Here is an 18,006-nt window from a genome sequence, read left to right as displayed (position 1 = left end):
ATAAAAGATATAAAAGATAATGCCCATGATATGTATCATGAGAGCTAGGGGTATAGTTGGCATGCCAAGAGTCGAGGGTCTACGCGGTCCTTCGGGACATATATGTATTCTTTGGAACATGTATGAGATCTTTTGAGACACATATTTGGTCCTTGGCATATGTATATGATTCTTAAGGAGTTTTCTAGTGGTCCTTAGGGACATCTTATATGGCACTACGGTGCATTTCTACGTGGCACTCCGGTGCAATTCTACGTGGCACTTCGGTGCATTTATACGAGCTGTGGTGACAACATTAGTGCACAACCTCTATAGACTTACATATCTATAGTTCTCACATGTGTACATGGGCCATTAAAAATATAATATACGAAAATTCTATGTGATGTTACATGTTTGTTTGGTGATGTGATATTATATGATGTGTATATGTATTAAAGATAAGAAGAACATGATAATATAAAAAGGGAGAAACAATGATAACATATGAAAAGGTTATGAATGTAAATGATGATATGTGTGTCTAGGTATAACTAGTATATCAAAGAATATATAATTTGGCATGATATGTATATGTATGTATTTATGTTTTGCAGGTATTATGAGTTTAATTAAATTACTATAATTCTATGAAGTGTGCATAATAGTAATTAGAGTTGAGATTTCATATTTAAATGCTAATGCCTCACTAAGTCATAGAATTAGTGTGTGAATGTTTCACACGTAGGTATGAGAAGCGAGAATGGAAGTAGCGAGGAGCAAGACATGTCAGCACCTCCCTTATAAAATTTCAGATCAGAAAATACATGATTTAAATGTGTTTGGTTATTTTGAATATAGTTGGCATGCACTAATTGATTGAGTTAAATATGCTCTGATCTATTTTAGTTATGGTGGTCAATTTATGTAAATAAACCGCTTTTACTTTAATGAAAGTTTTAAATTTTCTTTGAATTTTGTCAAGAGTCAAAGTTTGAAAAGTCAATGTGACACCTCGGACTCGGATCCATGTAGGATACGGGTTGGGGGTGTTACATTTAATGGTATCAGAGCTAAGGTTTAGCCGATTCTAGGCTTAAACCGAAGTCAAATAAAGGTTAAAAATATGTACATACCAACTTAAAGTGAAAAATTTCTGATCTGATAGTGTAAGGTGTATGTTGTCTTGGTAATAGAATAAGATATGTATGATATAGTAGGAATTAATTATAGAAATTGTCAAAGTAAAGTAAATCGATAGCTGACAAATCTGATGGTAATAGCAATTCACCTGCCCTGGCCAGGCAGGATGAAGAGCAGAAACCTCAGAAAATGTCTTATAAGATTAAAGGTTGATTTCAGAAAGTTGAAATCATATTAGAATAGTGATAAAAGATCTTTATTGTATTGAATCAGAAAAGCGATATGGATTAGTTTTGTTAGTATGTGGATAAGATAGAATATGGCGAACAAGTGTCACCATAAGAACGTTGTAAAGATCAAATGACGTGGTTAGTACTTATAGAAGAGCTCAAGAATAAGTGCATCAATGACAAGTGTATAAGATATATGGAGATAGAGTTTATGAATTTGAAACAAAGGAATAATATTGTGTATAAGAAAGAGTGCAAATATGGTAAGGGTTTGCAGTTAAGACGAAAAGAGTTAGCGTTGGCTAACCAGAGTACGTGATAAAATGTATCGAAATTATAAGATTATAAGATATTGTCAGGATATGATAACCAAATATGAAACGGATCTGGATACAGTTGTATATCTGGATCCTAGTAATGTGATATAGTGAAGGAAGTGAGGATTTGTATATTTGAGTAAAGCTAAAGATTAATAAGAAGAGTTTAAGAACGAATACATCAGTGGTCAGTTTATAAGATAAAGGAAGTTAGAATGTTAAGTTTGGACAACAGAAATTGCAGGATGTATGAGAATAAAGGTGAATATGATAAGTTAAGTAAACTAATTTTGAGATAATTTCGATTGGAAAGGATGTATATGATTGATCCATTAGGGCTTGTGCCCTAGATTAAACAGTTGCTATTGACTAGCTGTCAGAGTAAAAGTGATAGAGTTATAAGATTAGAAGAAAAGATAAAGTGAAGTTAATAAAGTATGATATGAATCTGGATGTGGTTATGTATTTTGATCATACAGATATGATGTAGGCAAAGAGATAAGCATTTGTATGTTTTAAAAGTTGCTTTAAAGAAGAAAATACAAGTACAAGAGAGAATAAAGTTTTGTATAAGTAAATGGGGATATCAAAGTTATGAGGTTGAAATGAAGATTGTTACACAGAGATGAGTATAGGTGATAGGACAAGAATATGTGAACATGAAAGGAAAGATATGATTTGTGTATAAGGAATAAATAAAGGAATAATGGAATAAAGAAATGAAAGGGATTGAGTTAAAGGATCATATACGATAAAGGTTATATGGAAGTGTATATGATAATTTTGATATAGAAGTAAGAAAATTTTGCAAGGTGATGTGGAAGGATTCTTTAAAGTGTATGTTTAATCATATTTAAAGAAGATTTAAGGTCGTGTTTTTGGTTAAATGATGATGAAAAAGGAATTTGGTTATTCTTATAAGGTAGTTAGAGATGGATTTATGATGTTGAATGATGGAAATGGATGTTACTGTCTATGTGATGAGTGACATTATATGGATTTTAGAAAGGTCAAAGGAAAAATGCAGAATCGAAGGAGAGAAAAAATAGAAATGAATTGAGGTTATGGGTTACTGTGTATATAATAAGTGACAGTAGATAAATGTATAAAAAAATGATAGTTGAAGAAATAAAGGAAAGAAATATTAAGTAAAGGAGGTAGCATGAGAACATTAGAAGATATGTTCTTATTGATATGTTCAGTGAAAATTCGAGGATGAATTTTCTTTAAAGGAGGGGATATTTGTAATATTTTGAAATTCAGGGTCAGCGACTAAATTGCAAATTTTGAAAACTATGTGCTTGATTTCGAAATAAGTTAAAAATTCATGGATTTAATAGTAAAGCTGGAAAATAACAAGGGTATTATGGTCTTTTCTAAGAGAAGATTTTTATTCTCTCTTTTTAAGGAATATAAAATCGTGGGAAATGAGGAAATCTATCCAGAGTCTTCTTCTTCAGCTTCTTATTCTCCCCGTAAGCCTCAGTTAAAGGTGAGTTTCATTTCAGCTGTTTAATTCTTGGATTTATAAGTTGATTTTGATTCTTTAGTATTATATAAGCTTAAGGAAAGCTTATATAAGCTTTAAACATCAAGAATAGAGAATTAAAAATAAAATTATATGAAGGGTGTAGAAATGAACTTTTGTTATAGAAAGGTTTTTGAAGTTCTAAAGATGGATTTGACTTGTCAAAGGGTTAATTAAGAAGTTAGAGGTGATAGAATTGAATTTTTAACACATGGAAAATTTGATGAAATTCTTTGATTCAAGAATTATGGTAAATTATGAGATATAGTGAAGTGTTATAGTATTATAAGAAGGTTTAAATATGTATATATAAGTTTTAAGGTATAAGGAGGGATTAATAAGTAGAATTTGGGGTCAAAACAAGACATTTTCATGCCTAAAATGTAATTCTGGGCAAGGTGTATCGATGCACATTCAATGTGTATCGATGCACTCTTTAAAGAAGAAACATCGAATGCAGTTAGTGCATCGATGCATAAGGAGTGAATCGATGCACCCCCTTAAAATGAAAACATCGAAGGTGATTGGTGTATCGATGCATGGGTAGTGCATAGATACACATATTAAAGGATGCATCGATACACTGTAGAATGTATCGATGCACTTCAATGGGAAATGGAATAAATCTTTCTTTCATTCTAAGAAATGATAGATTAAAGTATATCAGTTGGATAATGATAAGTATCAGTACATGATTATGTAGATATCGAGCACGAACAAGTTCCAGGATGACTATCAAGTTAAGACTCGATCGGAAGAAAGGAAAGCATAAAAGTGGATTGGAACTTAGTGAGGTCAAGGTGAGTGCATATTAGTAGTATATGTTGTTAAATGGAAATAACACTTGTGACAAGTCTATTTCCAATAGTAAAATGCATGAATTCATAAATAGAACTATATGTGTGTATGAATTATATGTGTTGACATGTTATTGTATATATGTATTATATGGTTGATGTGAATATATGCTATGTTATGATGATATAAACCATATTAGATGATAATAAATTATATGAATATAAAAGATAATATATTTGAGATATATATAGAAATGAAATATAACTACGTGAATATATGATATGAGATAACTTAAGTAATAATATGAGAATATGGTAAAAGTGAGTTTATGAGAAATGATATGAACTAAGTAAGCAAAGGAAAATGTTACATAAATAATAAGAAGGTGAGTTGGACAAGTACATAGTAGTATGATCAATTAAGTGATAATATGAACATATAGGATAAGATAGATGGAAAAGATTCATATGCTTAAATAAAATTATGACATATTAGTTGTATGATAAAAGCTATGGAGTGATATGAGAAGATTATAGGAGTTATATGGAATTGAATTAAGTAAATAGATTAATTTGTTTATAAAATAAATAATAGAAGTAATATATATATATATATATATATGTTTATAAGTATAATATAGGTTATGTAATGTAAGTTCATACAAGAAATAAAGAATAAGATAGGTGATACGATATAAATTATATTATGAATCAGTGATGTAGGAATGCAATATAAATATGCAATAAATCTTATGTGTTATATGATAAATATGAACATATGAGAATAAGAGATAAGATAAGTGACTTGGTGATAGAAGTTATATGACAATGAATTATGTAAATATGAATAATTTAAGTGATATGTAACTATGAGTACTTGAGTTGTGTATACATGCCTGATATGTATGACATGTTTATAGGAACACATGAGAAGTGTAATATGCTATGAGATATATGAATACGAAATGATATGAGAATTTACATAAAATACGTGATTACATGTATATGTAAATGAAGCTATGAGTTTATATGAATATGTGATATGTTTACATGAATATGGAAAGGAAAAAAAAGATATAAAAGATAATGCCCATGATATGTGTCATGAGATCTAGGGGTATAGTTGGCATGCCAAGAGTCAAGGGTCTACGCGGTCCTTTGGGACATATATGTATTCTTTGGAACATGCATTAGGTCTTTTGAGACACATATTTGGTCCTTGGTATATGTATATGATTCTTAAGGAATTTTCTGCATGGTCCTTAGGGACATCTTATATGGCACTACGGTGCATTTCTACGCGGCACTTCGGTGCAATTCTACGTGGCACTCCGGTGCATTTATACAAGATGTGATGACAACATTAGTGCACAGCCTCTATAGATTCAAAAATCTATAGTTCTCACAAGTGTACATGGGCCATTAAAAATATAATATGCGAAAATTCTATGTGATGTTACATGTTTGTTTGGTGATGTGATATTATATGATGTGTATATGTATTAAAGATAAGAAGAACATGATAATATAAAAAGGGAGAAACGATGATAACATCTTAAAGGGTTATGAATGTAAATGATGATATGTGTGTCTAGGTATAACTAGTACATCAAAGAATATATAATTTGGCATGATATGTATATGTATGTATTTATGTTTTGCTGGTATTATGAGTTTAATTAAATTACTATAATTCTATGAAGTGTGCATAGTAGTAATTAGAGTTGAGATTTCATATTTAAATGCTAATGCCTCACTAAGTCATAGACTTAGCGTGTGAATGTTTCACACGTAGGTATGAGAAGCGAGAATGGAAGTAGCGAGGAGCAAGACATGTCAGCATCTCCCTTACAAAATTTCAGATCAGAAAATAAATGATTTAAATGTGTTTGGTTATTTTGAATATAGTTGACATGCACTAATTGATTGAGTTAAATATGCTCTGATCAATTTTAGTTATGGTGGTTAATTTATGTAAATAAACCGCTTTTACTTTAATGAAAGTTTTAAATTTTCTTTGAATTTTGTCAAGAGTCAAAGTTTGAAAAGTCAATGTGACACCTCAGACTCGGATCTGGGTAGGATATGGGTTGGGGTGTTACATTTAATGGTATCAGAGCTAAGGTTAGCCGATTCTAGGCTTAAACCGAAGTCAAATAAAGGTTAAAAATGTGTACATACCAACTCAAAGTGAAATATTTCTGATCTTATAGTGTAAGGAGTATGTTGCCTTGGTAATAGAATAAGATTTGTATGATATAGTAGAAATTAATTATAGAAATTGTCAAAGTAAAGTAAATCAATAGCTGACAAATCTGATGGTGATAGAAATTCACCTGTCCTGGCCAGGCAGGATGAAGAGCAGAAACCTCAGAAAATGTCTTATAAGATTAAAGGTTGATTTCAGAAAGTTGAAATCATATTAGAATAGTGATAGAAGATCTTTATTGTTTTGAATCGGAAAAGCGATATGGATTAGTTTTGTTAGTATGTGGATAAGATAGAATATGGGGAACAAGTGTCACCATAAGAACGTTAAAAAGATCAAATGATATGGTGAGTACTTATAGAAGAGCTCAAGAATAAGTGCATCAATGACAAGTGTATAAGATATATGGAGATAGAGTTTATGAATTTGAAACAAATGAATAATATTGTGTATAAGCAAGAGTGAGAATATGATAAGGGTTTGCAGTTAAGACGGAAAGAGTTAGCGTTGGCTAACCAGAGTACGTGATAAAATGTACCTGAATTATAAGATTATAAGATATTGTCAGGATATGATAACCAAATATGAAATGGATCTGGATACAGTTGTATATTTGGATCCTAGTAATGTGATATAGTAAAGGAAGTGAGGATTTGTATATTTGAGTAAAGCTAAAGATTGATAAGAAGAGTTTAAGAACAAATACATTAGTGGTCAGCTTATAAGATAAAGGAAGTCAGAATGTTAAGTTTAAACAACGGAAATTGCAGGATGTATGAGAATAAAGGTGAATATGATAAGTTAAGTAAACTAATTTTGAGATAATTTCAATTGGAAAGGATGTATATGATTGATCGATTAGGGCTTGTGCCCTAGATTAAACAGTTTCTATTGACTAGCTGTCAGAGTAAAGGTGATAGAGTTATAAAATTGGAAGAAAAGATAAAGTGAAGTTAATCAAGTATGATATGAATCTGGATGTGGTTATGTATTTTGATCATACAGATATGATGTACGCAAAGAGATAAGCATTGGTATGTTTTAAAAGTGGCTTTAAAGAAGAAAATACAAGTACAAGAGAGAATAAAGAATAAAGTTATGTATAAGTAAATGGGGATATCAAAGATATGAGGATGCAATGAAGATTGTTACACATAGATGAGTATAGGTGATAGGACAAGAGTATGTGAACATGAAAGGAAAGATTTGATTTGTGTATAAGGAATAAATAAAGGAATAATGGAATAAAGAAATGAAAGGGATTGAGTTAAAGGACCAGATACGATAATGGTTATATGGAAGTGTAGATGATAATTTTGATATAGAAGTAAGAAAAGTGTGCAAGGTGATGTGAAAGGATTCTTTAAAGTGTATGTTTAATCATATTTAAAGAAGATTTAAGGTCGTGTTTTTGGTTAAATGATGTTGGAAAACGAATTTGGTTATTCTTATAAGGTAGTTAGAGATGGATTAATGATGTTGAGTGATGGAAATGGATGTTACTGTCTATGTGATGAGTGACATTATATGGATTTTAGAAAGGTCAAAGGAAAAATGCAAAATCGAAGGAGAGAAAAGATAGAAATGTATTGAGGTTATGGGTTATTGTGTATATGATAAGTGACAGTAGATAAATGTATAATAAAAAGTGATAGTTGAAGAAATAAATGAAGGAAATATTAAGTAAAGGAGGTAGCATGAGAACATTAGAAGATATGTTCTTATTGACATGTTCAGTGAAAATTCAAGGACAAATTTTCTTTAAAGGAGGGGAGATTTGTAATATCCCGAAATTCAAGGTCACTGACTAAATTGCAAATTTTGAAAACTATGTGCTTTATTTCGAAATAAGTTAAAAATTCATGGATTTAATAGTAAAGCTGGAAAGTAACAAGGGTATTATGGTCTTTTCTAAGAGAAGATTTTTATTCTCTCTTTTTAAGGAATATAAAAACGTGGGAAATGAGGAAATCTATCCAGAGTCTTCTTCTTCTGCTCGTAAGCCTCAGTTAAAGGTGAGTTTAATTTCAGCTGTTTAATTCTTGGATTTATAAGTTGATTTTGATTCTTTGAGTATTATATAAGCTTAAGGAAAGCTTATATAGGATTTAAACATCAAGAATAGAGAATTAAAAATGAAATTATATGAAGGGTGTAGAAATGAACTTTTGTTATAGAAAGGTTTTTGAAGTTCTAAAGATGGATTTGACTTGTCAAAGGGTTAATTTAGAAGTTAGAGGTGATAGAATTGAATTTAGAACACATGGAAAATTTGATGATATTCTTTGATTCAAGAGTTATGGTAAATTATGAGATATGGTGAAGTGTTATAGTATTATAAGAAGGTTTAAATATGTATAGATAAGTTTTAAGGTATAAGGAGGGATTAATAAGTAGAATTTGGGGTTAAAACAAGACATTTTTGTGCTTGAAATGTAATTCTGGGCAAGGTGTATCGATGCACTCTTTAATGAAGAAACATCGAATGCAATTAGTGCATTGATGCATAAGGAGTGCATCGATTCGCCCCCTTAAAATGAAAACATCGAAGGTGATTGATGTATCGATGCATGGGTAGTACATCGATGCATGGGTAGTGCATCGATGCACATGTTAAAGGATGCATCGATACACTATAGAATGTTTCGATGCACTTCAATAGGAAATAGAATAAATCTTTCTTTCATTCTAAGAAATGATAGATTAAATTATATCAATTGGATAATGATAAGTATCAGTACATGATTATGTAGATATCGAGCACGAACAAGTTACAGGACGACTATCAAGTTAAGACTCGATCGGAAGAAAGGAAAGCATAAAAGTGGATTGGAACTTAGTGAGGTCAAGGTGAGTGCATATTAGTAGTATATGTTGTTAAATGGAAATAAGACTTGTGACAAGTCTATTTCCAATAGTAAAATGCATGAATTCATAAATAGAAGTATATGTGTGTATGAATTATATGTGTTGACATGTTATTGTATATATGTATTATATGGTTGATGTGAATATATGCTATGTTATGATGATATAAACCATATTAGATGATAATAAATTATATGAATATAAAAGATAAGATATTTGAGATATATATAGAAATGAAATATAACTACGTGAATATATGATATGAGATAACTTAAGTAATAATATGAGAATATGGCAAAAGTGAGTTTATGAGAAATGATATAAACTAAGTAAGCGAAGGAAAATGTTACATAAATAATAAGAAGGTGAGTTGGACAAGTACATAGTAGTATGATCAATTAAGTGATAATATGAACATATAGGATAAGATAGATGGGAAAGATTCATATGCTTAAATAAAATTATGATACATTAGTTGTATGATAAAAGCTATGGAGTGATATGAGAAAATTAAAGGAGTTATATGGAATTGAATTAAGTAAATAGATTAATCTTTATATAAAATAAATAATAGAAGTATATATATATATATATATATATATATATATATATATATATATATATATATATATATGTTTATAAGTATAATATAGGTTTTGTAATGTAAGTACATACTAAGAAAAAAAGAATAAGATAGATGATACGATATAAATTATATTATGAATTAGTGATGTAGGAATGCAATATAAATATGCAATAAATTTTTTGTGTTATATGATAAATATGAACATATGAGAATAAGAGATAAGATAAGTGACTTGGTGATAGAAGTTATATGACCATGAATTATGTAAATATGAATAATTTAAATGATATGTAACTATGAGTACTTGAGTTGTGTAAACATGCCTGATATGTATGACATGTTTATAGGAACACATGAGAAGTGTAATATGCTATTAGATATATGAATACGAAATGATATGAGAATTTACATGAACTACGTGATTACATGTATATGTAAATGAAGCTATGAGTTTATATGAATATGTGATCTGTTTACATGAATATGGAAAGAAAAAAAAGATATAAAAGATAATGCCCATGATATGTGTCATGAGAGCTAGGGGTATAGTTGGCATGCCAAGAGTCGAGGGTCTACACGGTCCTTCGGGACATATATGTATTCTTTGGAACATGTATGAGGTCTTTTGAGACACATATTTGGTTCTTGGCATATGTATATGATTCTTAAGGAATTTTCTACGTAGTCCTTAGGGACATCTTATATGGTACTACGGTACATTTCTACGCGGCACTTCAGTGCAATTCTACGTGGCACTCCGGTGCATTTATACGAGCTGTGGTGACAACATTAGTGCACAACCTCTATAGACTCACATATCTATAGTTCTCACATGTGTACATGGGCCATTAAAAATATAATATGCGAAAATTCTATGTGATGTTACATGTTTGTTTGGTGATGTGATATTATATGATGTGTATATGAATTAAAGATAAGAAGAAAATGATAATATAAAAAGGTAGAAACGATAATAACATATGAAAAGGTTATGAATGTAAATGATGATATGTGTGTCTAGGTATAACTAGTACATCTAAGAATATATAATTTGGCATTATATGTATATGTATTTTTGTTTTGCATGTATTATGAGTTTAATTAAATTACTATAATTCTATGAAGTGTGCATAGTAGTAATTAGAGTTGAGATTTCATATTTAAATATTAATGCCTCACTAAGTCATAGACTTAGGGTGTGAATGTTTCACACGTAGGTATGAGAAGCGAGAATAGAAGTAGCGAGGAGCAAGACAGGTCAACATCTCCCTTACAAAATTTCAGATTAGAAAATAGATGATTTAAATGTGTTTGGTTATTTTGAATATAGTTGGCATGCACTAATTGATTGAGTTAAATATGTTCTAATCGATTTTAGTTATGGTGGTCAATTTATGTAAATAAACCGCTTTTACTTTAATGAAAGTTTTAAATTTTCTTTGAATTTTGTCAAGAGTCAAAGTTTGAAAAGTCAATGTGACACCTCGGATTCGGATCCGGGTAGGATACGGGTTGGGGGTGTTACAAAAGCTATCCCATTTATTTCTCCTTTATACGAGAAATGTCCCCTCCCCAACGTTATCAAAAAGCACAAATCGAATATAAATCAACTATCGATAATTGCATAAAATAAATTACTATTTAAAAAAACACACATTGCATCATTTGAATAAAAATGAATTATTTTACATTTTTTTTAAAAATAAACTCGATTTATTTCAAGTTTACATTTAATTCGAATGTCGTGTCGGGTCGCACTACATCGACCAAACAGTGCTTTTCATGCTCATTCTATAAATTAGTGCTCTCGAAAATAATCAAGTAAAAACGTTAAAAATAAATGAAACAACATTTTGTACAATCATTTAAAACCAATTCCAAAGAGCAAAGAATATATACATACATAAATAATACGAACAAATAAATAATATCCACACATGGTAAAAATGAAAGGAAATAAAATTTAACTAAGCAAAAATTAAATTATAGAAGTAAAATAAACAAACAATAAAAAATAATTAAAGGAACAAAATTAAAGTTATAAAAAATAAAGATACATAAATAAGCGATTAGAACATTAAAACAAGTAAAACGTAAATACTAAAATTAAATAAAGAAAATAAAATGGTGTAAATTTAAAAGTGCATAAAATTAAATAACATAAATAAAGTACAATAAAAATAAAATGTTAGTATCGAATTTTATTATTAATCCGGACTGTAAATACTGCGAGTCATACCCCGAGCCGAGTCATAGCAAGTTCATACATGGTTCGAATATAAAATAAATAAATAAATAAATAAAAGGTTAGTAGTTAGTAATTAGCGGTTAGAAAGGTTAGTTGTTAGAAAAGTTAGCCGTTAGAAATTAGCAGAGTCCGGACCATAATAATATGGATCATGCACCAAATCGGGTCACCGCAAGGTCGAATCAAATAATTAAAACAAATTAATAAAAATAAAATAAAATAAAAATGTTAGTGGTTAACAGAGTCCGAACCATAATAATGTGGATAATACCCCGGATCGGGTCACCACAAGGTCGAATCGAATATTAGAAACAATAAATAAATAAATAACAATGGTTAAAGTGCAATAAAATAAAAGTTAGTAGTTAATATGCAATAAAAAAAATTTAGTAATTAACTTGAAATAAATAACATAACAAAATAGTGACCAAATTAAAAGTTAGTAAAATCTGCATACACTTTTGAAATAAATAAAAAAAATAAGTAATTAGAGTGCAAAAAGGGCAAAAATATATGGGATTTAAAGGTGATTTCCCCCAATAGTGACCAAAGCATGAAACATGCTAAAATTGGGAGGACTAACAGATGATTTACCCACAAAATATGTGACTAAAGGTAAGAACAAATGAAAGGTCCAGGGACCTTAGTATAATTTACCCCAAAAACAAGATAAAGCTTTCCAGCTCTACTGCCTCACGAATAGAATTCCTCCCAGGCTAAGCTAGGCCTGCCCACCGCCCAATGGTGGCGTTTCTCATCGGGCTAGAGACCAACACACTCCGACCTCTCACAACCATGGCCGGATAAGACTCTGGACCGACCGGATGGAAACAAAACGACGACCGACCTTAAACTTTCTATTCTCCAACCGTGAGTTCTCAAACTCCACAACCACCATTTGAACCACCCTAAACCCTCGACTGACAACTACTCATACACCTCTCCGACATATGACGACCAACCACCGACTTCCCCGAAAAATGACGATCGACCACTGACCAAGTCATCTTCACCACATTTCTGTTTAACTTAAAGAAACAAACATAAAAGGAGGGAGAAAAACATGAACATCAAGGAGAGGGACTCCTTTTTTATTTGCTTTATGGTCTACAAAGCTGGGGGTTGTTTACAAGATTTCTGATTGGCTTTTGAAGCCCCAAAAATTAAAAAAGGTAAAAATACACATTTGGTCCCTACAATTTGTTCCTTTTTTAATATTAGGAGAAAATTAGGTATTACAACGATAATAAAACAAATTTATAAGTGTCTAAAGTGATCAGATATATAAAGAGAATGTGATAAAATGATAGCTCATAAACAATATAATTAGACTTACTTTATCATATGCATAAATCGAATAAATCTTATAGTTAAGAAAATAACATAATAGATTTAAAAGTATGATTAAATTGAGAGAATATGTGAATAACAAGGATCAAATGTGTGATTATATCAAAATATTTAACTGTTGTTAATAGCATTTAACACGGGGTGACCATATCTTAATTAATTAAAAATGAAAGTGATCATATCTTAATTAAATAGAAACAAAAATAGTCATATTTTATGTTTTTGAAATGAGTGATCAAAAGTGTATAAAATACAAAAATAAGTGATCATCTGTGCAGTTAACCCAAATTAATTTTGAAGGATCAAAATAGAATTTCTCGAAACAAACAAAGTCAAACCCATTTGATATTAAGTAAACCCCGACTCATTGATAACCCACTCGATGAGCGGAAAATAAAGGAAAATATAGCAAAATATCGTTGAGAATTAAGATATATAGCAACGAGAAGAGAGATATTGTGTGATTTGTTTTTGTGCCTCAAATTCAAATCAAATTCTCTCGTGAGATGAGTTTTTGTTTTTGTTTTCTCTCTCACATGAGACGCTCCGCATCATAAATTTGGTGTGGGTTCCGCTGACAGAAACATGTAGAAACTTGTACTTTCCTTTTAATTTATTTTTAGGTAAACTATATAATTGATCACTCAACTATTAGCCCATTTTACTTTTGCCACCAATCTTTCAATTTTATCAATCAGAACACTTAACTATTTAATTGTATTCAATCAGACACCTAACCCTTGAAATTTAACGCTCCAAAACAAGAGACCTTTTTTCCTAAATTGAAACATTAACGACCAAAATGCTCTAAAAATAAGAATTAAGGTATTATTTTATTTAAATTTTATGAACCTTTTTTGTCTAAAATAAAACGTCGACGGTTAAAATATTCAAAGAAAAATATGAGTCAAAATGATTATTTAGTCAAACGTTAAAAATTATTTTTAACATTATATAAAGATTTTTTATACTACCATTTTACGGTTTTACCATCCCATTTATATTTTGATGATTAATTTTCACAAATGATTTTTTCTTTTTTAATATATATTTTTTAAACATCTTCCTCAATTTGAGGTCACTTAACTTAGTGATATCAAAAATACACTTAAATCATATTTACCAAAAAACAAACTTACATCAAATTATAAAATGATATATATAATGCCGTTATAATAATTTAGTTTTATTTATGCTAAAAGTAATTATCATCAGAGAGTATTAAATCCTTAAATTATGAATAGTTAATTTACTTTTACAATACAATTGTTTTTAACAACTTTAATTAATTTTGAATGGTTAATAAATAAAATAGTATTTTTAATTATTAAAAATTTTATTATTTTATTATAAAATAAATATCATTTACTCCTAGATTAATGTATAAAAATAGTAGAGTTTATAAAACTAGGGCCGGCTTACCTTTTTTAAGTGATTGACTAATTTTTCCAAGTAAACAAACGCTTATTTCAAAGGTATATTTTATTATAAAAGTGTTTTTAACGACCACTTGTGTCACTTTCAACTAAGGTTGTCGAGTAAATAAACTTTAGGTTCTATTCTTCTTCTTTCCACTTGCTTTAAAGTTTATTCTTCAAAATCCAATTTCATATTATTTTATTTTTCGTTTAATTATATACTCCTTGGAAATATACATATTTTGCATGTGGAAATTTTGTTTATTCTTAAACTAGGGTATTGAAATTATTAAACGACCACGACCAGAGGCAGAACCATGACCATCCTTTTCGAGTGTTTTTCAAAGAGATAAATGGTTAGTTATAAAATATTATTAAGTTCTAATAAATAAAAATCAAATATTTAATTATATAATGAAATGATAAGAGGAATAATCATCTCATATATTTGACATTAGATTCTTTAAGATCAAGTCAGGAGTTTGAATATTGATGTTAGTGAATGAAATAAATTAAATCGAATAATTATCTCATAGTTATAGTAGATCTCTACAAATTTGATTTAAAATAATTGATTAATAAAACATATACCAATAGCGAAAACGAAAACACCTCGTACTAAGGTAACCAAAGCTAGAAGCAAGGAGCACGAACTACATTGCCTCAATAGTTACAAGAATTGTTATTATTCCTAAAAGTTATGAGTTCGAGCACTAACGGTTACAACAAGGTGATTAAGCATTCATTGTCAAATGATTGAAAGTATTTAGAATATATAATACTTTTTTAATCATCTTAGCTTAACAATATATATATATATATAACAAGAAGCGAGGAGGATATGGGTAGATCTGCAATTTAGAATGGAATTGGAGCCCACGTATTATTATTATTTTTGAAATTTGTCATGGACTGCCCCATCCAAATGCACAAGCCCACCCTCAAACTTAATTTAATTTAACCAAATTTTTTATTTTTGAAAATTTGAATTTAAGTAGGTTAGATCAAGTTTTTTAAAGGTAGGACTGAGGCAAATCAGGTTCGAATTTAATATGAAAGAAATTCGACTCCTCTATTTTTTTAATTAAATCCTTATTTCATCTAACAAAAATAGATTATATATATACGCTGAGTTGAGTTTTAGGTAAGATAGAATCCTTTTAAACTCAAGTCGAGTACAAATAAAAAAGTTCAATTTTCGAATCAAATTCGAATTAATTTAAAATTCAATCCAATCCGATCATGATCATCCCTAATAACAACAGCAATTCACTCAAAATGGTCTAAACTTTCAACTAATTAATATTTTAGATTTTACAAGGAAAAAAAGTGTTAAATTACTATATATACTACAAATAGTCATTCAAAATACAAGCATTAATAAAAAAAAAGCAAAATTAAAAAGGCCATGAAGATTCTTTCTAAAACCCAAAATAAAGAAAAGCTGAAACATGGCCGATGCATTCATCTTCAACGTTGTTGCTAGCATCTGCTTCGAATTAACTTGATGCATTTCAAGGAACGAATGAAGGTCCTGAAATTAACCCAAAGTTTCTTTTTGCCATCAGCTTCTAGGTAACCAAACAGGAAAAGGAAACAGTACAGAGAAAAACTGTTATATAATGACATTTTTAGCGGCGTTTTGAGATTAAACGTCACTAACTTTAAACATATAACTACGTTTACATTTCAAACGATACAGTATATTAACTTTAAAATACCAAAGAAAAAGAAAAGGTACCTCCAGGGAACATCTTCAGCTAGCAACCAGTCACCTTCTCTGTCTTGATAAGCCAGGTTAAAGCTCTTCTTCCAATGCTCGTCAGCTGTTACAAACCCAATATCCGAAATTAACAGTTAATTTACGCTTGAAGTTAGTATGGAATTAAGCAAGGTTTAGGGGTTTACACGCAGGAATCGACGTAAAATTTTATAACGGTCGATAGAGTATAATATTTTAAAGGGTAAATTACACATTTTATACCTTAATTATCACATTTGTTCGGTTTTGATCACTCAACTATTTTTTTCTTCAAAATTATACTTACGTTACGCTTTTGTTTCATTTTTATTTCAAAATTATACATACCATTAACAAATCAACAATGATGTTGACATACCACCATCAAATGTAATGTCATATCATCATTGTTTTTATTTAAATGTTATGTCCGCAATTCTATTACTTTTTTAATTGCAAGTAACTAAAATTAAACCAAAATGTAAATAGAATTTAAAAAAATAACAGTTAGATGGCTCAAATGAAACAAAAATGATAATTGATGTACTAAATATATAATTTACTTTATTTTGAAAAAGAAATTTATATAATTTTAGAGGGACCAAAACATATATTTATAAGAATGTAAACAAAAATATAAAATATATGAAAATTTAAAATTTTCATGAGAGTGATTGTCATCGTTAACTTCTCCCTGTTTATCCTCCTTGTCCATCCATATTTATATAGATAGAAGGAGTTAAATTTTAAAAAATTTAGATTCTCGTATAATTTAAATGGAGTATTTTACTTTCATTATTTTATTAATGATCTGGTTTCATGTCCATAAAACTTTATAGTTTTGAACCCAAAAACTTTCAAAATTTTATAGTTTATACACTTACATATATTGAACATTCTCGTCAGGGATACTGTAAGCGACTCAAAGGAGCGATGAGCGCTAAGATCAATTTTCCTGGCAATTGCATTCCCTTCCAGTTTCACCTTCACGTACGTTGAATTTGGAGCTCTACCGCCGCAGCTATTCTTTGCCGCCATGCGATCGTAATTTGCTCTGCCATTGTGTACGCTGTGGCTAAGCTTCTTCCGCCAGGCTTTCACCGGCGGCCACCCCACTAAACCCTCATCGTCATTGCTTTCAGACCAAAGAATTCAATTAAATCAAACCCCATAAAAACAACATATACATGGAGAGAGCGAAAATGAAGGTAGTACTTTAGAATGGAAGAAGAAGAGTTGTGGTGGAGCTCTCTCGGGTGGCCATCTTCTTCATTAGTCTGGTTCGTGTCCCAAACAAAAAGACGCAGCGTTTTAGGAACAACTCGACTCTTTTTGCTGCCACAACCACCACCAACGCCGCCGCTGAAAGGAGTGATTGGAAGAGAGTCCCAGTTGGAGCTCCATGCATGCAAGACAAACAACAAAAGCACAAAGATTTGGTCGAAAATAAAATAGCGAAAACGAATGGCTTTAAAAGAGAAGCAAATGGAATCGGGATTTGAAGAGTGAAGAAGATGCGGGGGTTTTATATATGAGGTGAAGCGTGAGATGGAGACATGTAGGAGACATTTGGTAAGCTTTGCTTAGCTTTT

General features: G+C 30.0%; 1 protein-coding gene across 1 annotated transcript; it reads right to left on the bottom strand.

The window, feature by feature from the left end:
* Positions 1-16,041: 16,041 nt before the first annotated feature.
* Positions 16,042-17,576, bottom strand: LOC120197437 (auxin-responsive protein IAA9-like). The gene is made up of 3 exons (XM_039198970.1): positions 17,299-17,576; positions 16,415-16,499; positions 16,042-16,207 (listed from the first exon to the last, which is right to left on the bottom strand). The coding sequence occupies exons 1-3, from the start codon at positions 17,450-17,452 to the stop codon at positions 16,156-16,158; spliced, it is 291 nt and encodes a 96-aa protein (XP_039054901.1). The 5' UTR covers positions 17,453-17,576; the 3' UTR covers positions 16,042-16,155.
* Between the last annotated feature and the right edge of the window lie 430 nt (positions 17,577-18,006).

This window comes from Hibiscus syriacus, unplaced genomic scaffold (genome assembly GCF_006381635.1).
Source record: "Hibiscus syriacus cultivar Baekdansim isolate YM2019G1 unplaced genomic scaffold, ASM638163v2 tig00117048_pilon, whole genome shotgun sequence".
NCBI classification, from domain to species: domain Eukaryota; kingdom Viridiplantae; phylum Streptophyta; class Magnoliopsida; order Malvales; family Malvaceae; genus Hibiscus; species Hibiscus syriacus.
This window is presented reverse-complemented; position numbering and strand designations above follow the sequence as displayed.

Coding starts and splice junctions, on each gene's coding strand:
- LOC120197437 (XM_039198970.1), bottom strand. CDS start 17,452: ATGGCGGCAAAGAATAGCTGCGGCGGTAGAGCTCCAAATTCAACGTAC. Junction 16,500..17,298: donor GACGAGAATGTTCAATATAT/GTAAGTGTATAA, acceptor GGTTTGTAACAG/CTGACGAGCATTGGAAGAAG. Junction 16,208..16,414: donor GCTGAAGATGTTCCCTGGAG/GTACCTTTTCTT, acceptor GGTTAATTTCAG/GACCTTCATTCGTTCCTTGA.